At 37.9% G+C, this 23,123-nt stretch overlaps 1 protein-coding gene across 4 annotated transcripts in view; it reads left to right on the top strand.

Annotated features, from left to right (window-relative positions):
• CSNK1A1 (casein kinase 1 alpha 1) overlaps positions 1-23,123 on the top strand; it is a 49,247-nt gene that overhangs the window by 1,799 nt on the left and 24,325 nt on the right. For 3 of the 4 annotated variants that reach the window (XM_006021065.3, XM_014518721.2, XM_006021064.1), the window contains exons 3-5: positions 17,613-17,739; positions 19,619-19,717; positions 22,206-22,289. In XM_006021065.3, the coding sequence (XP_006021127.1) occupies positions 17,613-17,739; positions 19,619-19,717; positions 22,206-22,289 (310 nt within the window). The remainder of the gene's footprint in view (positions 1-17,612; positions 17,740-19,618; positions 19,718-22,205; positions 22,290-23,123) is intronic. The other variant, XM_025200895.1, reaches the window with a different exon arrangement.

Below are 23,123 nucleotides of genomic sequence, written 5' to 3'. Positions count from 1 at the left end.
TAGGGAAAGTTTCCAAAACAGCACCCTAACTTTGAGAGCTGCACATCTTATTCAGTAAAATTTTTTTTTTCTGCCCCTAATTTAATAGTTCACACATGTATGCCAACTAGGCCTTAACTGAGAGGCACTGTTGTCTTGTATATCTACACCCTTTGTAGAATCAGTACAGCCTGTTAAGATAAAATAAATGTACTTGCATGAAGTAAAAACCTCTAGTTTTTAACTATAATTGTGAAATTCTTAGATATAGTCTTTATTCCACAACTGCAGTTCAAGCCTTCTTCAAAGATGGCTTTTCCTTCTTACAATTGTGAAGAAATAATTGAAATTTGCAGTTGAAAAGTCTACTCTTTAGCTACATGTTAAAACAAAGCTATCCTGGGAAAACTGCCAAAACAAACAGGTATTTGCTGTTTTGTTACAAGTCTAGAAAAGCAGGCTCTCAAGTGAATACAGTTTTTTCTTTAAATGAAAACTGCACAGTGTGCAGCAAACCTTCTTAATTTTGGAGTAATTCACATAGCAAAAATTACAATGCAGTTCAAAAGGATGTGGTTGAGCTCCAAAAATGACTTGTCATTTTTTTCCAAGCTGTGAAGCACAAAGGGAGCAATGATCTGAAATGACCTGTTCAGAAGTTACATTGTGACTACATAATAGATAAGTTGGAGATAATAGATATGCTAACACTGAAATACAGATGCTTTGTGTTTGACAGTATTTTGTGTAACTAACTTCATTTTGTGTTATCAGTTATATACAGTTACTTCAAATGGCTTTTTTTCCCACTCAGCAGCAGGGGAGTGAGTTGTTTTTATTCAGAGAACAAAACGATGATATATGAAAGTGCAAACTGGTTGAGGGAAGACTCATAACTGACATTTTACCAAACTACTCCGGTCACTCTTTGAACTGACTATAGTTCAAGATGAGCAGCTGATCTTATGATGTGAAAGAGACCAATCTTTGAGTCATTTTCACTTTCAGGTTCTCACTGGTGTTACACTACCTTGTAGTGTTTAGCATTTTTCAAATGCCACTTTTTAGAACTTTCTTAAAGTTCTGTAATATTTTGGAAGTGTTTTTGTTACACACACACACACACACACACACACACACACACACACACTTTAAATCAAAATTGTATTTTGAATAGTTTCTGTAACTTCCTTTCTGTTAACAACTACCATGTTGCTGGGATGATGAAAGATGAAGGGAATGTAAAATAAAGCCCTTTTTATCTTGCTTTTTTCTACCCTAGTTGTTAGGAAAATAAGAACTTCACTAAATAGTTTGCTTTAAATGTTAGTCATGGTGGAATCGGGTTCAAGCCAAATACATCTGATGCTCTAAAAGAAGTTTGAATAATACAGCTTATTAAATGGACTGTATCATAGGAATCTCTATCACATGCATATACATTATGTAGAAAATTAGTCTGGATTTGGTTTTGAAGATCATCATAGTATGCTTATGGTGCTAGCTTTTCCCCCCAGTACATGGGTGTTTTCTTAATCAGCTTGTAAAGTAGAGAATATTGGTTTCCTTTTTGTTTTGTTTAGCTTGCAGGTGTTTCATAACAAATTGTTCTGCCAAAAAATTTAACAACTGGAATACTCTCCGAATGAAGTTCTCATGAAACAATTTGAAAAAGGACTATCTCTTGAATTGTTGCAATACATATGTAAGAATGTAGGTTTTATAAGTATAAAAACTGTGGGAGGAAGCAGTGTGATCCAGTGGATAGGGTGCTTGAATAGGAGTGCCGGTTTCCTAGCTCTTTCTCACTGGCTTGCTGTATTACCTTGGGTGAGTTGCATAACTTCCTGCCTCGGTTCCCCATCTGTAAATTGGAGGAATCATCTTTCTCATTCCTTTGTTAAACATATTAAAGTATGACAAGCTGTGCTTGAGAACTCTTATGCTGTACAAGAACTACTGAGTTACTAATGTAATGGTCATGCAGTATAACCTCTACTAAGAGCATCTGACATGCTTTCCAGGTCATAAAGCAGTTAATATAAGGCTAGAGTGACTAACACTTTTGCCTTTGAAACTTTTTTGTTAAAGATTGAACTCCTCTTCTTTAAATGTAGTCAAAATGTACTTGGATAAAACCAGCAAAAACAAGATAAGTGTACATGACACTTGAAATGTCATGGTAAATGAACTAAATCTTTAAAGCAACCTCACAGGCTATCATAGAAATAAGATATAGTTTGCCAGATCACAATTTTAAATTAACACTTTTTCATATTACCTATAAGAGCTTTGAATGCCAACAGTACATGAGCTCTCTCAAACACTTCTGAGGTTCAGAATCAAAAATTCAAGGCCTCATATCAATGCACTGTTAGCTCTTGAATTATAATGTGCTTTTTCAAATGTCCATGTTGTAGTTGGAGTTTCTTTTTGAAGAAAGGTGCCTAGATCAAGTTTATGCTTAAACTGATTAAAATCAGTCCAACAGTTTTGTCTTTAGGGCACAGTATGAAGTCCCATCTTTCTTGGTAATTTGATCTTCTGGGCCTTCATTTTGTTCCCTTTTTGTCCTGGCAACACATTCATCCCTAATCTTGTTAACTCTGTATTGATCAACCCCTTAATTTGGGGTTTGACTGTGGCTGATTAGTATATTTGGGTGGTAGCTTTTATGATTTGATTTCCTTGTGATTGATTTGGGGGGGGTTGTTTTTAATCTTTTTTTTTCCCCCCTATACATATGTTTATTGCAACTCATGTCTTTCAAAATGCACCTTACACTCTTTTCATGTGTACATTTACTTAGGTAGGTTGGTTATGTAGGTGTGTCTTGTCACCTAGCTACTGGTTAAAAGTTAATGGGAGCCAAAAGGAGACGCAGTAAGAACAAAGTAATTAAAAAATTCTAAGACTTGAAGTTATTCGGAAATCCCCCCTGGAAAATGAAAGCGTGAGCTATGGTCAGTAGTACTTAAAATGCCAGTATACTTGCACATCCCTTGAAAGACATCCACAATTAACAACAAGACAGGCAATCAAAGATTGTCTCTACCCAGTTGTTTACACAGGGATGTCCCCCTCTCTTGTATCTTGTATTTTTTGCTACTATTCTATATGCTTGCAACTGAGCTTATTCTGTAGGAATAAAACTTTTACCCCTTAGGGTTGCATCATCTAATCATTACAGAGTTGTTGCCATTATATGATGGGGCTTTTAAGTCTTAATTTGTTTAACTAAAAACAGAGCAGTAAAATTCTATGTTCTGTTCATTTGGGGTGCTTATGTAATTTCTTATAACTGCTGAGTTGGAAGATGCTCTGTAAATGATAAGGTCACGTATTAGTCAGGTATTTGTGCTAAATTCAACTAGTCCTGAGGCCTACTAACGTTAGGGTGTGCATTTAGGTGGACTGACAAGTCTTGGTGGTTGTCTGCTTTCAAACTAGAATTTTATATTAGATGCTCATAAATTAATAAACATTTAAAAATCATATTAATGCTTCCTTCAGCTGGAGGCTTTTCTTGTTTGATATTGGTCACTTGGTTTGTGCTTGGTGTGATTGATGTCCCTGGGTTATTATACGATGTGCTAGATATTGCATTTATGAAGAATAAAACTATTGTTCTGTGCGTGTGATACTGTTGCCATTGTTCTTGTGTGGACAAGACCCCACAGACTCTGGCTGATACTTAAAGGCAATAAAAATAGACCAGAAGATTTTAACAAATTGCATAATCTAGAAATACAAGTACTGTATCTTTCTACTTCCCCAATATATAGGATCATAGGGCTGGAAGAGACCTCACAAGGTCACCTAGTCCAGCCCTGTGCTCAAGGCAGGATCAGTCTTGACTAAACCACCCCAGCCAAATCATGTGTTTGTCTAACCTGCTCTTGAAAAATTCCAAGGATGGAGATTCCATACTTTCTCTTAGTAGACTGTTTCAATGCTTGACCACCTTCATAGTCGGACAGTTTCTCCCTAATCTCCAAATTAAATTTCCTCTGCTGCAGCTTGAGGCCATTTCTCCTAGTCCTGTCCACTACAGCCACAGAGAAGAGCCTATCTCCGTCCTCGCTCTCATTGCTCTTCAGGTACTTGAAGAATTATCAGTTCTCCATCCTTTCCCATTCTTCTCTTCTCCAGACTTAAATAATCCTAGTTCTTTCAGGCTTACTTCCCTGCTTGCATGTCATTTATGTTGCTCTGATTTTAAGCAAGTTTTTTTTTTTTCTCAGGTGCTTAGTAACACATTAATTTTTGTATTCGGGGAGGGAGTGAGGAAGGGGGGAATCAAAGCTGCTTTCCTATTAGATTTGTGAAAGCATTCTGTAAGATTTGTGTGATCTTGATATTTTGCCTGAGATGACCCACAGGGTTCACAGAGTCTGGCCCAAGTTCTTAGAATAGGAGTTTAGCCAGCTTCACATCATTTGTCATTAAAATGACATTTGAATTCAGTCATTGAAGTAGAATCAAGGTTACTGGCATTGTTTTAGACTCAGCCTTTCTCCTATAAAAATGTTAAACTGTACCACTGACTCCTAGAGTGCAGTATTTTTAACTCACCAGGGAATGCATTCAAGCCATTAATTTGGAGAAGAATATCTGTTTCTAACATAAAGAACCCTTCATGTATTTTCATGCAGCATCTTTAAAATCCATCTAAAAATGTTTAAAGACTTCTGGATTCATTTTCACTTGTTTCTCCTTCCCTTACTAATACACTGTTAATGGCAGTAGCATAGCTAATTAATATACTTTATAGAGGAAAGAGCTATCTAATATTTAAAGTGATCTGTTTTTGGTTATTAATCCTTTGGTTTTACTAGCAATGAGATGCACAGTTTGTTTTTTACCAGGTTTTTTCAAGTTGTCTCCTTTTTAGTTTTTTTAATAAGTAGTGCAAGGAGGCATTCTCTGTCTCCAGTAAGCAGTTTCAAACTAGAATTGAAAAACAAAACAAATCACCATCCGTTAATGAGAGATGGCAGAGAGGGATAACTCTGAAATCCATTGGCATCACCTTGCTTTAAAAAACGCTGCTTTGGAAACTGCTGGAAAAAGGCCTACTCGCAGCACCAGCTCTGGCTTCATATTTGTAGCTGCATCTAGATTCCCTGCTGCTACCAGGTGTTGCTTTCCACTGAAACCAAATCTCTTTTGGGCCCTCTTCAGTGCATAGGTTTCTCTATCTCTGGCCCCAGCTTTTACCTTGCAAAAGGAGATGACAAGATATACTTTGTTTTGGTTTTTATCCTGCTTGACCAGCAGTAGAGGCACTATCATAGTTAAATATTGGAAGAAAGCTCTTCCTGTGCATCTTCTTCATGTTGGAAGATTACCTGTGTAACTGTAGACTCACTGGAAGTTCATGTGCATCATCAAGAACACAGGTCAAGTCAAATGACCATGCTGTCATTTAAGGGGATGAGGTGCCTTAGCATGCTTTATATATTGATTCAGAATTTTTTTCTTTAACACTGCAAATGTATTAGAGTATCTTATTTTTAGCAGCTAGTTAATAATATAGTGTGTTCAGTTGCTGTTCCTTAACTTAGTACTTGTGTGGCCTAATTTATACCTAATGTTAGTTGCCATAGTGAATGACAGCTGCTTAATATTTCACAAATTCTAGTCGTGCTACATTTAAGTTTGTTTTGTATTACTACTTTTTCTAAGCTGACTTCATTTTTACAGTCTTGGGAAATACTAAGCCACACATGTACATAATATAAAATATTCTGGAAATCTAGGCTCAGATCACAAATGCAGGCTGTCTATTTTTGATATTTGGACTCCATTTGTGATTATTTCAAGATCTTTGTATCTAAGCTTTAAATTGTCAAGCAGATATAAACTGAACGTACTTGGCTCTCAGCAAACTTGTCTGCTTGCTTTTGATCTTGAGTTGTTGGAAGGTGACTGCTGTAAAGAAATGAATGGTTAGGTCTCTTACAACCCTGTGGACTTTTAAGTCCAGGCTTCTACTGTTGCAGGTACTATGTCATAATCTGATGGAGCATTTCATCAATGGATGGAACTTCATCTACAAACTAAATTTTGCATCTGCTACTATTGGAAGCTGTTTCCGAAGCTCACTGCTCTCATGGTTAGAAAGTGCTTTAATTTTCAAATAAAATTTATTTGTGGCTGGTTAATACCCATCTGTTTGTTTATGTTGTGTTTAATGTTATCACTTAATTTAAAAAAAAGTTGTTCTCATATTTTTACCCCTGTTTACACTTAGAGAGCAACCATATTCTTGCTTGGACTTTGCTAAGGTAAACCAGCCAGCTTCTTGCAATATCCTCTTACAAAAGAGTTTCTCAGTTCCCCTGATCACACCACTGGACCTCTACACCTGTTACACTTCATGTTCTTTTGCTTTAAATGTGGGTTTTCCAGCTTCATGTGCAGTGTTCCAGAGGAGATCCCACCAGGACCTTGTTCAGCAGCATTCATGTATTTTCCATAGTCATAAGGATGCATTTTAGGATCACTTATCATTTTTTCATGGCTCTCTCTCTCGAGTGTGTTTTTCTTTTTTAGGAAAACTAGTTTGATTTAGTTCCATCTTAATTGAAGAGCTCCTAGCAAAAAATCTTATTAATCCTGACATCCCTATCTTTGTACTTTTTGTACTGTGGAAGTTCATGCCACTTCTATTAGTCCTGTGTTTGAGGTCATCTAGTTCTTTCTGCATGATACCCTGCCCTGGCAACTGTATTCACATCCTGGAGATAAATTCAGGGCTACATATATGGTCTTTCTGGGAGGACTTTGGCTTTCTAGACCATGGGGTAATATTCCAGTGAGACACCTCTTACGAAGAAGGAAGAGTGTCTTTGTTCACAGACTTACTGATCTGGCAAGGAGGACTTTTTAAACTAAGTTTAACAAGGCCGGTAAGATGCACTCTTTCACAAATGTAACTGTAGTCCTCAAAAAAAAATCTTAAACTTTGGGTGGGGGGCAAGTGTTGTTTATGTTCATAGGAGGCTTAACAAAGAGAGTGATTGATCAGTTTGCCTAACATTTTGGATGTTTAAACTAAAGTCCTGTTGAAAGTCTCTGGGTAAAATAAAAGGAAAGAAGAACAAAGATAGTTGTGATGCTTTATAATGTCCACTGGAGCCCAAGAACTCCAAATTTTTGCAGTAAGCCACACTTGCTTGGGGGACTTGTACCTATTTTCTGATATTCTGTATTGTGATTTTTTTTTTTTTCTCTGTATAGAAGTCTCCCATGTTCAGCACTGGCACTTTTTTCATTAGCATTTTTTCCCTTTTGTGCCAGTTTTATGAATGAACTTGGTTCAGTCCGAAGTCCACAAGAAACCTACCTCTAACCTGATACGTCCTTTTCAAGCATAGTCTGGTGTCATCTCCCCTTTAGTCAACTGCCTGAATTCTTATACTAATCATCTTCAGCTTAACTCATTTCCCATGTGGTACATCCATAACTAAAGAAGAACTGATAATCCAGGTGCTTGGTATTAGTCAGAAAAATTATAGGCTAGAGCAGTGTAAGCTACTCACACAACATAAGAGCACAAATTGTATGCGACAGTCCAAGCAGTGATGATAAATCCCCACACTTAAGTGGTGCTGAGTGTCAAGTTTGTCTTTCTTTCTGGTGTTTCCAAGTATGTCTGAGAGGCAGTGCAGTTCTGCTTTTGTACACGAGGTCTATGATTCTGCTTTTTAAACTGACTTTAACTTGATACCAGCAACTTGTGACAGCAGCCTTTTCTGCACATGTGTACTTTGATATAAGAGAAATCTTTATATCTCAGAAATCCAACAAGGCTATTTCTTGCTTCAGGTTTTATGTGGACAGGCTAAAACTATATTAGATGTGGCCTGCTGCTACAGCTGTGTTAGTTGGGGATCGTAGCTCTGTGCTTCTGATGGACTGAATAGTTGTCAGTTATAACAGCAGAATTACCCTTCTCCTTCCCTTCCTTTCCCTCCTCCCCCACAGCATTTCTTGTTTCCTTTCATGAGTCCATGATGCCAGTGCAAGATCCGGCTTAGCCAGAATAATGGTCTGTTTTGCCACTTTGCCATTACAAGGATACGAGAGCACTAGGTGCTCTTTGTGTACATGTGACCATGGTTATGAACTCTAGTCTGGCTGTTCTTGGGATGTTTGCCTGAAAATTGGGTGTCCTTTATTTGCTGTTCTGGAGCTTTAAATAATATCTGTGCTCTAAGTTTTGGCTGACCTTGTAGATTTGCAAGCAGTTTCATGGTTTTGGGGGGTTTTTTTAAACTGCTTCCTGTTACTAACTTATGAGGTTATACATAAACATTTTGTACACAGTCATTTGTGGTACAACTTGAGGCTGTTGGATTGTTGCCAGCAAGTCCTTACCTAATGTATTAACTTCTTATTTGAAACTGAACTATTAATTGCTGTTTTGTGCAACAGTTAGTATGGCACAGCCCAAAAATCACTCCTACACTCTTCCTAGCTTTTGAGTTGACATAGAAAATGTAGGTGTCTATTGAGTTATACACCAGTACTTGTCTTCCATCTTCTTTTCTCTCTCTACTCAATGTTATGTAGAAGATTGATCTGTTTTGAAAAGTAAAATTGATTATAAGGACAGAGCAATATTAGTTTGTAGCATACTTGTTGAGGTGATGGCCTGGTTTCTTAGGCTGTTCTGAATTTTGCTGCTGACCATGTTCTTAATGCGTACATTTTTCAGGGTGTCAGAATATACATGTTAAACTAATTCTCCCAAAGCACATTATACACAGAGGATAATGCTTTTAGGCTAACTAGCGTATCTATGACCTAGTTCTAGTGGCCTCAAAACTTACTTGATTTTTTTCAAAGTTAGCCATTAAAGCAGGGACAAGAATTATTTTGGGCAGAGGGCCACTTACTGAGTTTTGGCAAGCCATTGAGGGTTGCTTGACAGTCAGCCAGGGGCAGATAAATATTTATTTTCTAAATTTTTTAGAGGGCCTGTGGGCCAGATAGAATGGCCTGGTGGGCCACATTTTGCCCACCCCAGCATTAAAGGAATAAAAAAATGTTTGAGTAAACTTTGACATGAGTCATGTGACTTGTCAGCATGCTTACCTAACCATACAGGTTTTGGAATTCAAATAGTTTCTTGTACAACAGTGTCATGTGACTCGGTTGCCCAGCATAGTAACATTTGCTGCAAACAGGTTCCTCGGTTCTGCTTCATGGACCTTGGTGCACACATGATTTTCACTTTTACAAATGTCACAAGCCTAAGCCAAATTTTGACAAGCAATTTTTAAAAAGTAATTGCTTCACAATCTAATACAACCAGCAAGTTTTGTATTGCTCAGCATTTTAATTAATATAAAGTATTCCGCTGATTTAGAGCAGGGGTTATAAACAATTTGGGTATAAGCAAATCTGCAACACTGTTGCACCTCTGCTGTATCTGGCCTTCAGCATTCAAGGCCCTCTCAATTGACCTGTCAGTTTTCTCCTCTGTGTGAACCAGGAATACATAAACATGCCCTGCAAGTCAACCATTTTATTCTAGCCATAAAATGGCAGTCTCAAATTAGTTGTTGATTTTGATGCTGCCTGTTCTTGAAGTAATCTCTGAACTCTTTGCACTGTAGTCCATTTGCTAGAATATTATAAATTCTTACTAGGGCACTTTTAGATCTGAGAAAGGTTGAAAGCTAATATATAAATAATTATCGCTCTCGCTCTCTCATGTATAAACACCCCACAAAAAACCACATACACATGCAAAGTGAGCTCTTGGTGTGGGAATGTATATCCTTTTTAAGCCACAAAACCAAAATTCCTTTCTGGAAATCTTGTGAGATGTACATTGGTAATCCTCATGGTTTAAAAAAAAAATATAAATCCTAGTTCAGGGAGTTCAGGTGATTGGCATGTGTCCTACTGTTCACAAATCGTATCCATTTGGGGAAGATTGAAAAACCAAACTAACAGCTGAAAAAAATATTAATCTTTTGTTTTGGGATGTGCTGGGAGTAAGAAATGTATTCATGCATTTAAGTGAATTTAAGTCTGAAAGGCCAGCAGTTGGTCTGTAGCATAAGAAGTTTGGACGAATTTATAATCTGAGCTTCTTGTAGCATCTGGTTGCTGGTTAGAAAGTTACAGTTCTATAAAGATCTATTTTGGGGCTGAGTTGGTGGTAATGTACCCCTGAACTCATGATTGTTACAATGGTGGACCTTTGAATGAAAGGTAATCTGGCATGATGTAATTTTGCTGCCCTGATTTGTGGCAGAAGTGTGTTATGTAAGTAGGTGCTCACTTTTTTTATAAAAATCTATAGTGAATTGGAAATGCTATTGCATTTGATTTTTGTTTATGTCTGTACACCTGCATACCATCTAAGGTTGCTAACATGAATATTCAAGCATGGAGTAGGCTACATGATGCACCTTTCTGTATGGGAAATCCATTTTCCAGAGGGGTTTTCTCGTGAAAGCCCGGATTCTATAGTTTTTCATTCCTGACCTTTTTAGGAGTAACAGTCACCAAACAAACCTTGAATCGCCAAGATGTAGCTTCCTTTTAATCCATGTTCTTGAAATGTTCTAGTTTTGATTTGTAGTGTTTAGCAAAACCAAAGAAAGCACAGAATTTATACAAATCTTTGTCACCCTATCTAATGACTGAAGATAAATGAACAGATAGAACCATTTCTTCAACATGACATGTGCCAATGAAGAAATTTTAAAGGGCAGTTTAAATATAAGATTGAGAATACAATATTTTCCAATTTAAAATTCCTCTAACTCTTAGTCAGTCTTGCTCTTTGGAATATTTATTCTCAATGGCAAGTCTGTTAAACCATGAATAATACTAACATCTCTCATTTTAAGGCTGGTTATGTTGACATGATTTATTGTGTAATACCTTTATCTGAAACTGTATGTAGGCTATCTTCTACATTTAAAAGATACATAAATATATTTTTGAATATACAGGGTATTTATAAAGTCGTTGTGCAAATTTAAATTTTAATAACTTTAGACATACACAATGGAAACGAACTAAATGGCAATTGAAAGCAGAATTCATTAAGTTTTAATGCAATAAAGCTCAGAGTTCTAGACTTCAACATAATGGCTGTCTTTTGTGATATGTTGTCCAATCTAATTTTTCCAACTCACTTTGGAAGTTATTTTCATTTTCAGTTACGGGGTCTGAAATAAAATGAAAAAGAATATGCTTACATTATGCTAAAAACTTAATGAATTTTGCTTTCAACGACTGTTTACAGTTTGCTTCTAACATGTATACATCCAAAGTTTTTAATTTAAAGTTGCACAAGGGCTTTATAATTATATATATTTTTGGTCTCTCTCTCTCTCTCTCCCTCTCTCTCTCTCTCTCTCTCTCTCTCTCTCTCCCCCCCCCCCCCCTTTTTTTTTAATGTACATATTTTTTGGTCTAGAATGACAGCATATGATCCAGAAGAGAGATGATCCAGGGTAGCTAACCAAAGTATAGTGGTTTTATTTGGGAGAGGTGGCCAAGGGAGAACACAAGGCTTTAACACATTCTAAGCTCCAATGGTAATAGTCTCAGAAAGGAACTATTCTACTTCATTCTGTGTTAAAATAATCTATTTTGAAACTAGCAGAATCTTTCACCATAAGATAATTTTAATAATTTATTGATCCTGCTGAAATATATGCAGTTATTCCAGTTAAGGTTGGCCTTTTTTGAGGGGAGAAACCTCTATTTTATAGATGTGTGAAAACATGGCTAAATTTAGCATTTACTTTGTTCAGTCTTAACTGATATTTATAAAGCTCATGTGGTCAGAAGCGAGATAAAGCTGTCAGGATGTATTGAGGAAAAGGTTTATTTAAACGAAGTGTGCGCGCGCACATGGACACGTAAAGAATCCTTAAATGGTATTTGTTCAGAGTTGTCTGTTCAAAGCTGATTCATGTCTGTACGTCATGCGTTCACTTTTCCTTATAATCTAAAGCCCCTTGGTTTTAAAGCAGTGTTGTTATACCTCTTTGACACACAACTTTGTTCTTAAGATAAATATTAAAAGGTCTGCAAAGTTAGACGCATTCATTCAGAATTTTTTCAGTTTTAAATGTTAAACTGCACCATTTTGATTTTTTTAAGGTAGGTTAAATAAAATGTAATCCAAACTGTGAGGTGTTCCAAGTAGAAAAAATTTCTTAAAAAAGGAGCCCAGAACTTGTAGGCACAGTCGAAAGGTGAAAGTGCTCTTATAAGTGCTTACTGGCACCAGAACGGAGGTCTAGGAAGACTTGTGTTTCCCCTGCTGGCACTCGGGCACTGCGTAAGAGCAGAGCTATTGGCAGAGGGGCAAGGCAAAGACTAGGACATGGACATGTGGAAGGGGCCAAGAACTGATGATACTTTTAGAACTGGCAGTAGTCTTGCAAGTATTGCCAGATGCAGTGCCACTTGGATTGTACGGATGGTTAAAATATGCTCAGGCATATTCTACTGAATTTAACATCCCCACACTAGTCCATTTATGAGAATAGAGACATGGTAGGATAGCTGCTCATTAAGTGAGCACCATCCGTAATGGTCACTGAATGAGGGAGGAATGCTGAGGAAATGGCATATAACCATGTAATTAGGCTGTCGTGCATATTGCACACTTGACTTTAATTCTGGTGTTTTCTAACTTCCAAGAGCTTGACTTGGCAGCATCAGCACTAGAAAAAATGTAATCTTTTTGCACAGATTTTTCCTAGGCTGTTTATGGAATGCTGACTCTGGGTTAGACTCCCTTAACAGCACAGATTTTTACTGAGCTGAAATTATAGCAGTAGGCAGTGATTGTGTTCAGCTAATAAGCTTCACATCCCCTTGATAACTGAGAAATGTTGATGCTGGACTCCTGTGCCTTGTCACAGGTGCTAAAGGGAGTTTTTACTTCAGTCATTTCTGGCTTTTTCTGCCTGTCCTTATCTCAGTCTTTGCTAGTTGGGCTGTTCTTCCATGCCTCCTGAGTGCCAATAGAGAAGCACTTTCTTGGGTCTTGGTTCTTGCCCCAGGTGCCACAGATTGCTTTAAAAAAAAAAAAAAAAAGTCTCTCAGGAAAGGTCCTCTACAGCCTGTGGGTGGTATCAGCTTGCCCATAAAGTCAGTCTTTAGAGATTTTTAGCTGTCAAATCAAGTAGTAACATACATCAAAGAGTCATAACTTCACCTGATTTTATAATTGCTTAAACATTGTTTCATGGGACCTGTTTGCACTGAAAGTCTTAAAATGGAAAGTATTGTGCAGCATAATTATTATAGATAGCTCTGGCAGCAGTGCCTGTACAGTAAATGGAACATGGTGCCATTTTAAAGGGCAATTGAACATGAAGATACTCATTTTGGTATTAAAAGAGCCTGCAGAAGTAAAATCAAAGGCAAAATATTTTTATATACTTCAGAGAATGGAGTGTCAAAATCTGTAGGGCCCTGCATCAGCTTATTCTACCTGATTTTATTGCAAGCAAGTTTGTCCTGAAAGTGACTCTCAAAATATCTTAATAGTAACCTTGTAGAAACTTAAAGGTGTTAACCTAATGATTTCAGTTTATTTTTTAAAAAGTGTTGAATGCTAATTTCTTTCTAGATGGTCTTCATAAGATGGCTATTCAGAGCTGGCTTAAAAATCTCCATTCTACAGTGTCTGGCTTTAAAATGCCTGTTTATGTAGTTGTTACATGGCTAAACCAGGGGTTGGCAATGTTTTTGGCCAGTGCCAAAAGCATCCCAACCTTGGTTGGTGTGCCAGAAGCGGATGGTGGTGGAACTGGGAAGGGCCTGATCCTTGTTATGGCAGTGCAGCTGCAGTCCCTACCCCACTGTCTGCCCGAAGGCACGTGTGTACCCACTGCCATCAACGAGCTGGACAGCAATGGAGCAGCTTGCCGCCTCCCCACCGCCTGCTGCCAGTAGCTTGGGCTCCATGGTAGTCAGTAGGGGCCTTCCTGGAGCCAGGGCTGGCTGTGGCAGGCAGTCAGGATGTGCAAGCTGCTGCATCAAGGTCTCTGGAGCCCCGGCTTGGCTTGTTGCTGGTGGTAGGTGCACATGTGCCTTGGGGTGGACATCTGACTTGCTGTGAGGGGCTCGATCCTTGTTGTGACAGCACAACTGTGGCTTCTTCCCTTGCTGTCCACCCCAACGTGCACATGTACCCACTACCAGCAGCAAGCCAGGCCAGGAGTCCATAGACATTGGCCTCCTGGCCACCTGCCACAGCCAGCCTAGGCTCTGGGCAGGCCTTGGCTGTCTGCCATGGAGCCTGGGTTGCTCAGCCAGTGTTGGAGAGGCTACAAGCTGCTGTACTGAAATCTGGAGAGCCCTGGACCAGCTTGTTGCTGGCAGTGGGTGTACATGCACCTCTGGCACGGATGGAGTGGAGGCTGTGAGGGGCCCTAGCCTTGTTCTGGCAGCACGACCTCGGTCGCTTCCCCACTGTGCCCCAGAGCATGCATGCTAAGCAAAATGTTGTCATGTGCTGTGGGTTGCTGACCCCTGGGCTAAACATTTAAAAAAAAAAAAAAAAAAAAAAAAAAAAATTAAAGTTCATCTTCAAATAAGGAAGAATAGATAGATTTAGACCAGAGTGCTCTTCTTAATGTCAGTTGAGTAAATTAACTGTGAACTTGCTCCATTCTAAACAGTGTCGTTTCTGTGTGTCTGAGTAAACCTTGCCACAGGTATAGAGCAGTCTGCATAGTGCTATAGGAGGATCTTTCTGCCACAAGCCAAGTAGTAGTTCAGTACTGATTGGAATATTCAGTAATTCTTGCACTGATCCCAGATAACTTTAGCTGAGGTTTGTTTTTTTTTTTAATAGGTCATCAAATCTTGATTTAGACATCATCCAGTGATGGAAAATAAATAAATGGAATATTTCAGTTTGCCTCGCTGTTATAATTCATGTTCTGTCTGAAATTTGAGTCTATTTCCAACCAGATTAAAAACTTCAGTTTAGATGAGAACAACAAGAATGATTCAAGGTCAGGAAAAAAGGGCCTCAGTAAGACTTGACAAGTATAACAATTTATGGAAGAAAAAGTTATGAAGTGATCAATTGGCATTTTAGAAAGTATACAGAGGAAGATGTGTTAAAGGCTCTTTAGGGAATACATAAAATTCAGGTGGTCGGTCTTGTTAGGGACAACATAACCGACCAGAAATGGTTTCAACGATTGTGCTATTGCCTTTAACTCTCATAAGACGTATTTGTTTTTTACGAAGTATGATGTAGGCACCTGCCATCAGCCTATCCTATTTTGAGGTGTGTTCAACTGCTTGTCCACTGCACCTAGTGTATTATTGAGTCCCTACTTTCAACAATATAGACCATATTCCAGTATATTGAATTTAAAAAGACACTGAAAGCAGAAGCAAATACATGAACAGCAGGTTAAAACTTTGTGTATTAGCAATTCTCAGTGTAAATAAAGCATTTATTCATTCCAGTTAACTCAGCATGTCAGTATAGCCAGAATGCTTTGTTTTTAGGGCATTTCATTTAATTAAAATGCTTAAAATGCTTTAAAGGAAATGCAGCTAATCTGGTAGGATACCTTGTTAGTGATGAGGGGATGGCAGTCATTCAACTTGATTAGCAAGTACTTTTATCTTCTAAATGGCTAGGCTTCTCCTGAAGTCCACTCCTAAAGTAGAAATGTCCACTATGGTCTTCTAGACTCAACTATAAATAGGCTCAAATCCGAACATCATACTCATACACATGCTATGAAAAGGTCCATTTTAGTTAGATACCCAAGAAGCTAAGGCTCCCTTTTTTGTTTTTCATTGAAGTCTCTAGGCTTTGTCTGAATATCTCCTGAAGGTAACAAAAGGCATGGGTCACTGGGGCCAAGTCAAACTTGGTAAGATGAGGCACAGCCCTTTGACTTAGGCTGAAAACCACTGCTCTAAGCCTGTGGTCTGCGGACCCCTGGAGGTCTGCAGACTGTCTGAGGGGTCCACAAAAGATGACTATGATGAATTAAAAGTAGGTGAATACCTACACTTACACTTCAACAGGGTCTGCACTCCCATTTGAAATTTTTTAGGGGTCTGCAAAAGAAAGTTTGAAAAATAGTGCTTTAGAGAGCAGGCCAAATTTGGCATGATACTTAGTTGGGCAATTAAAAGCAAGGAAGGAATTCTCTGTTCTCAGTGTAGAGGAGTTTGCACTGAGCATCAGAAAGAAAGGATTGGAGCTATTTTTTTTTATTAAGTCCTGCTGTGTAAGAAACAAGATGGTAATGTGTAGTGGCATCAAATTATACAAATATGGTAGAAGGAAAACTATGGATGGCAGGTCCTCCGTTAGTCTTAATGAATACTTTTATTTTTTTGTTTTTGCTGCTATAATATCTTTTGCTCAAAATTGGAAAAGTTGATACTGCTTTGTTTTGCAAGATCCCTCTGCAGGGTAGCATAGTTTAATTATGTATCCTCAGATTTTAAACTTCTAATAACTTCCTTTGCTCATCACATGTAGTACAACTGCTCTAGATTATTTAATCCTGTTCCTCTGTTAGAGCAGGCTGTGCCTACTTAAATGTTCAAAAGTTGCTTTGATGGATACCAGTAAAAACCTGGAATCGTGAGCAGAGTGGGGAATATCTAATTTCACCATATATTTTATTGTAAACTGGTGTTTTGAATATTCATAGTCTACAGAAACCAAGCTGTACAATTCTCTCAAAAGTCTTATTTGAAGATTCTTGGTGGACAGATTGAGAACAGAAGAAACAGCTGTAAGACATCTCTGAGGAGATTGCAGTTAGTCTGTTCAATTGATATTGAGTGCAAAGTACCACTGTATCAGCCAAATACAAGCTTTGTTATTCAGCTGCCTGTGGCTTGATATGGCATTTGGAAGTGGTGCAGGGTTTTGTTAGTTTGTTTTTATTTAATTTAGAAAAATAGGGAAAATGGAAGAACAGAAAAGGACCATTCTATTGTCTCAAGTGAAAGTTATAACCATGCAAGTGAGCTTCTTGCTCTGTTCTATGAAATCATGAGTTTTTTTGAAAGTAGGTTGACATCAGCTCAGTTTCTACAGAGCTTTTGTATTTGTGCGTCTGCAGAATACTGCTCTTGGGGCTGGAGAAGACTAGGCACCTAACCTCAGACTGTCTGAACAGAATGCCTCAGCAGTTAGCTTTTCAGTTGGTGTTTTTGCAGGGTTAACAGTAGTTGCTTAGTAAGAAGCCAGAATTAACTGCTGCTCTCTGGAAATCGATGGCAGGAAGCACAAAATGGAGCTGATCCAATTTTAAGATCTGAACAAATTTAGTTTAATGGCAATATGATGCAATATGATCCTTATACAACATGCACTGAAGTTAAATTACCCTCAAATCTACCAGTCTAGCTGTAAGCAGGAGCTTGCTTCTAAATACTAAGCACTCTGTAAAACTGTCTGTTTAGATAGTTATATGAAATTGATTTGTGCCTCAACAATCTTGTTTTGTTAGTAGGAGAACGCCAGGTAAAAATGTATTCTTGAATTTCAATTGGTTGCTTCTATATTAATTCTTTAACAGCTTGAAGTTGAATATTAATGAGTGTAAGGCTCATGTTAATTGTAGACCTCTGCTTTTCAGGTGGTATGGTCAAGAAAAGGATTACAACGTTCTAGTTATGGATCTTCTCGGACCCAGCCTGGAAGACCTCTTCAACTTCTGTTCTCGCAGGTTCACGATGAAAACAGTACTTATGCTAGCAGACCAGGTATGTATAACAAAGTTTGATTGGAAGGGAGATAAGATATTTGGTATACTGCATCATGGTTCCTCTTAAATAAGTTAGGCACTCTGCGGCTCACTATCACATGTTTGGGTGAATATCAGGCGTGTAGAATTTTTGAAGAAAGAGGGCAGTGGTGATAGTGGTAGATTTCTTGGTAGGATGGGTCTTAAACCCTTCAGTAAAAATGCTGAATGAATATTAATATTCTCATCAGGCTGGTGATGCTTGCATTTTAACTAACAGTTATTGCTGGTAATGGGTGGGGAAAGCAATCTTCAATTTTAGTTTAATCTTATTAAATGAAGCACTGATAGGCTTCTGCTGAGCATGTGGTCGGCATCCCGTCTGCCCTGCCACTGGACATTGCTATACCTACTTTCGGCTTGTCTAGTAGTAAAGCCCCAATTGAGAGGTTTTGTGTTTACTGTTATCCTGTATGGACAAATATTGGGCTGCTACCCTTTTTGCTTATTACCCAGTTCAAACTTCTGGGTTTGAGCCTAGATACTGTAGTGATAAGGGTACTAGGAGTGCCAGATCCTTTGTCTCAATTTGGGCATTAAATACTTCCATCAACATGGTACCTAAATACCTTATATGTAAAGAAGATAATTAAAGATCACTGACTTCTAATTAACTTATATAAGACCCTCGTGCAGTGGTATGTTTTCCAGCAAATGACCTGATTGTTCTGCTTTCAGTTCCTTGAAAAGAGTTAAGGGACTCTTCAGAAAAGTTGTTAGACTTGCACTGAAAATTAATCCAAGATTATCTCATTGATAGCAGAAGCAACCTGTCACTTTGCCAAATGGCCATAGAATCCCAGGCTTTTGGCCAAAAAAGTTTACAGCACATATGTTTGGAGATAAGTATCAGCTGCCCCTGTTCTTAGCTGCTTTTAGTCACTAAAAAGTACTGGCTTTAGATGGCAATCCACTTGCCTGCTTGCTCAGCTAGATTTGAAGTATTGTGGTAACAGCATCTTTAAATGCTGTGAAAAGAAGCTTAATTATGAGGAAACCAAAGCATATGGTATGTAGGGAGCATAAGAATGTCTTTAAATTTCTTGCACTGAAGTTGAAAGATAGCCATTGCAGCATAATCCATTAAACTGTAGCTCTGACGGAGCATCAATACCAAGCTGTTTACTTCAGTAACACTACATAATGTATATCTACACAGCTAAGGGGGGAGGGGAGTGGTCTTCTGTAGCACATATGGGCACAGCATTGTTAGCTTTGACCTAGCTAGCATGGAGAGGTATAGGAGTAAAGAGGCTGTGGCACAGGCTAGCATGTGCTAAAATCTGCACTTTGTCTTCACTCTTGGTATCTGGTTTAGTTGGATTAAACTAACGCACACATTCTAGCATGTGCTACAACCACACCTTCATTTTGCTACGTAGCCTTAGCCATGATGGTATTGACCAGCAGATGGTGAAACTGGGTGGGAGAAAGCACATGTCAAATAAGACATCTGAAACTGTCCTGCTGCAAGCACTTGTGCTGTAATACTCAAAGTAACTTCCATGTAAAAGCGCTATTTTTTACTTGTGAGTGGAGTTGGAATGGAACACTTAGAAGCTTTTAAACTTTTTTTCAGTGGGGCCTGGTAATGCTGGTTAGATGATGCAGGATGATTAATTTGTCTTCATCAGAAACAATATAGATCTGCCAAAGGAAGCTCTTTTGTGAACATTTGTGTACGGCAGGTTTTATCCCATATTTAAAAAACAAAACCAAAAAACTCCCCAAAAACAAAACTGTTACTAAAAAAACATACTTCTCCAATATCAAAGTAATCTGCAGCTTTCTCTCTTCTAGTGTTAAATGCTGATATATTTTTTTCTGTTCTTTTACAGATGATCAGTAGAATTGAATATGTGCACACAAAGAATTTTATACACAGAGACATTAAACCAGATAACTTCCTAATGGGTATCGGGCGTCACTGTAATAAGGTTAGTGCAATATTTTGCTTGAACGAACAGAGGATAATGCCTCAGAATGGCTTTTCTAAATGCTTAGATTTTGAACAAGCTGTGCAGCTTGAGTAACTGTCTCATTGCTAAATCTGATGTGCCAAAGAGTTTAAAACAATCCATTTTTCAATGTCAGGAGCTTGGCTATCCTTGTGCATATTGCTAAAGGCAGTGATATGAACATGTGGGCCTTTGACCTACCAGAGATTAGGAATTAAATGCAGGATTATGTTTAAACACAGAAATCCAGATACTGCATAAACTATCCAGTGATTCAGTACCCAAGCACTTTGTTCAATTGTGATTTTTTTTCCCATTAATCAAAGTTAAGGGATAATGGTAACTTTGCTTTTTGTAATGTTAATCTAAGCTTAACTCTTTGGCTCTGAGCTGATTTCTTGAATTTGAAATGCATTTGTCTGCATGGGAGTGCCTGATATACCTGACACTAAGGAAATAAAATTATCAGTGACTTGTACTGACAGTCTTTCAGTCACCAAGATTGTGGATATGAAAATCATATTCAGCCTGTTAGAAGGAAGCATTGTCTGAAATGTTTATATTTGTATTTGAACGTCTGCAAATATGTGAAGGTGAGAAGAAGCACTAAGTTTTTAGATGAGTTGAATGGTTAGAGATTTTAACTAAAAACCTGATTGGTCTTAATAGCGAAGATAAACGGGGCTCCAGGTATTGATGGTAATTCTTTTGGCTGCGTGTGTTACATAGCTAGAAGTGCATGTTATCAGTTGAAAATTGTGTAGAAAACACTGTATTCACTGATTTTAGTTCTGTTGAGTGAAATATGCTTAATCTGCAATGTATGTGTTGAGCTCGGGCAGACAGGCAGCATTGGCAATGCATTAAGCATGCTATTTAACAGAAATTTAACTTCAGGACAAATACATGCGATTAAACTTTATTGGAAGCAAGATTCCCACTTGTTCTTTTATGCCACCTGACAATGTTTACTATCTTTGGGCACTGTTAGCTATAAATGTTTACCTTTGTTTGCCTGTATGAATGCCAACTTGGGGGCCATTAACACTAGAAACAATTGGTTATTAACATGAGAAACTGAAGGGGTGCAGTGCATATTGAACTTCTACCAGTAACTTGTTGGGAGCTTGTAATATCAAAATTGAAGGGCAAAGTCTTTTTTTCCTTTTGTGCAATCCTGTTGCTATCAAACCTTGCTTTATTCCCAAGTTTCATACTTCATTCTATAGAACTCTATTTTTCTCTGCTATAAAGCAGTAGGTTCTTTTAATTTTCTAGGGAGGCTTGGCAGTTTCATCTAGGAAAAAATATTTTTACTATGCCAGGTTATTTCCAACTTCCTCCTTTTTTGGCCATTTTCCTGTACTTCTGCACAGTCATGCTGGGTTGGCATTGCTGGACCTTGTTTTATTTTGATAGGAATAATGGCCTAGAAAGTACTGCTGTGCTTATTAGTGAGCATATTAGATTCATGTAAGCTGAAATGGAAACCAGCGTTGCCTGTAGAACATGAAGCTTCACTTCTGGCACTTGCTATCTGTCAGAGTGCTGCACAATGAAATGGTGGTAAACACCTATTGTGGGCATGAGTTTTATTATATCTACACCCTAGTTTAACATGTTATATGGTCCTTGGCTAAGCAGAATTGAGAATAGACACCATCCCATTTACTCAATTTTAGACTAACTGGTGCTACATTTTTTAGGAACATTTTGCTTCCAGATATATGCTATTTCCATCTGTTTTGTAGCCAAGTGTAGTGGAATTGTTATGTTCTCTACACGACACTTGAACCTGTGCCAGTTACAAAAGTGTAGGATGTCATGGTAATCTTGTTCCAGTAGCTTCCTGATATCTAAACTTCTAGGATTTTTTCTTTTGTTTTGTTTTTTAATGTAGTTTCAATTAATTGAATTGATCAATCTTTCCAATCACTAACTTGATATCTAGGAGTAACTTTGCTCCTACCTTTAAAAAGTAAACTTCCAGCTCCGCTAGAAATAAACCCTGCATGCTTATGAAAAACCTTAAGGTGACTAAATGCCTTCTACCTCTTCCTTACTGAAGATTTTACTTTTTCTAAATGTCTTTTGGGGGAAGGGCAGTTTATGATATCAAAGGATGCCTTTGCAAGCAAAGTTTGGATTTCCTTTTTTTTTTTTTTTTTTTTTTTTTTTAGTAGAGTCAAATGTCACCATTGCTATCCCTATTTAAGGCAGTGTCATTTTGGAGTGGCTCATAACTTAAATTGTCTTGCCACATCTTTCAAAGTTTCTTTTCAAAATTAAAAAAAACAAAGCCCCAAAAAGCAATTCTTTTGGAAAATTACAGTGCGTGGTGGAAGAAGGATGGCATTTGGCTACCCTGTTCTTTCTCTAATGCCTCGGTGTTGCCTGTCTGCGCCGGCCATTGTTGCAATGTAAGCAATACTGTTTGATGCACTGCCACCCTCTATTGTTTGTTCAGTGTTTAGAATCTCCAGTGGGGAAGAGGAAAAGAAGCATGACTGTTAGTACTTCTCAGGACCCATCTTTCTCAGGATTAAACCAGGTCTGAAACTGTCTCCTATTCCAACCTCAACCCCAAACTCATGTGCTTTATTTATTTTTTTCTGTTTTGTTTTTGGAGAATGTAGACCTTGCAAAAGCACCTCTTATGTTGGCATTATTCAGACATACTTGGCAAACATATAACATTACTAAAATGTTTCCCTGTGGGGTTTGCTTAAAGTGTGAAGTTCTTTAAACTTGATGTGGAAAGGGTTATGTGTATGTGCTTGACATTTTTTTTTCAAATACAGAAATTGGTTCCAATTTGGTATTTTAAAACTTGTTCTCTCCAAGACAAGCTACTTCAGAGCAGTAACAGTGTAGCAAGGAAGACTTTCTGCATTTGCCTCTAACAGGGTGCATGCTGTTTTATCTGAGCAAATTCAGATATGGGGAAACAAGTTGACCACCTTAGTCTCCTTTTGCAGTTTTTGCTTTAAAAAAAATCTATTTTGGACAAAAGGTAACTCATGACTGACTCGACACTGCTGCTAAAATAAGATTGCCTAAATGCCCCTGTTCCTTAGGTAGATGGATAGGATTATCCATCTCTTAAACATCTTAAATCTAAGATTCCTGCCTCCTAGCAAAGATAATGTGGATTGGAAAAAGGTTAAGCCTTTTGTCTCTTTTTAACAATGCATTTGCAGCTAAATGGAAATTACTAAGCACAAATCATTAACCCATCAGTTCATGTTGGTTGGAGTAGTATTCCATTACTTAAATAACCTGCTGTGGCGATGCTGTCTTTATTCCTGGGATTACAGAACAGTTGGCCATGTTTCTTGACTGGTGACTATTTCTGAAAAGCATTCAGTTGAGGTAGAAACTTGGT

This window comes from Alligator sinensis, unplaced genomic scaffold, assembly GCF_000455745.1.
Source record: "Alligator sinensis unplaced genomic scaffold, ASM45574v1 scaffold360_3, whole genome shotgun sequence".
NCBI lineage: Eukaryota > Metazoa > Chordata > Crocodylia > Alligatoridae > Alligator > Alligator sinensis.
This window is presented reverse-complemented; position numbering and strand designations above follow the sequence as displayed.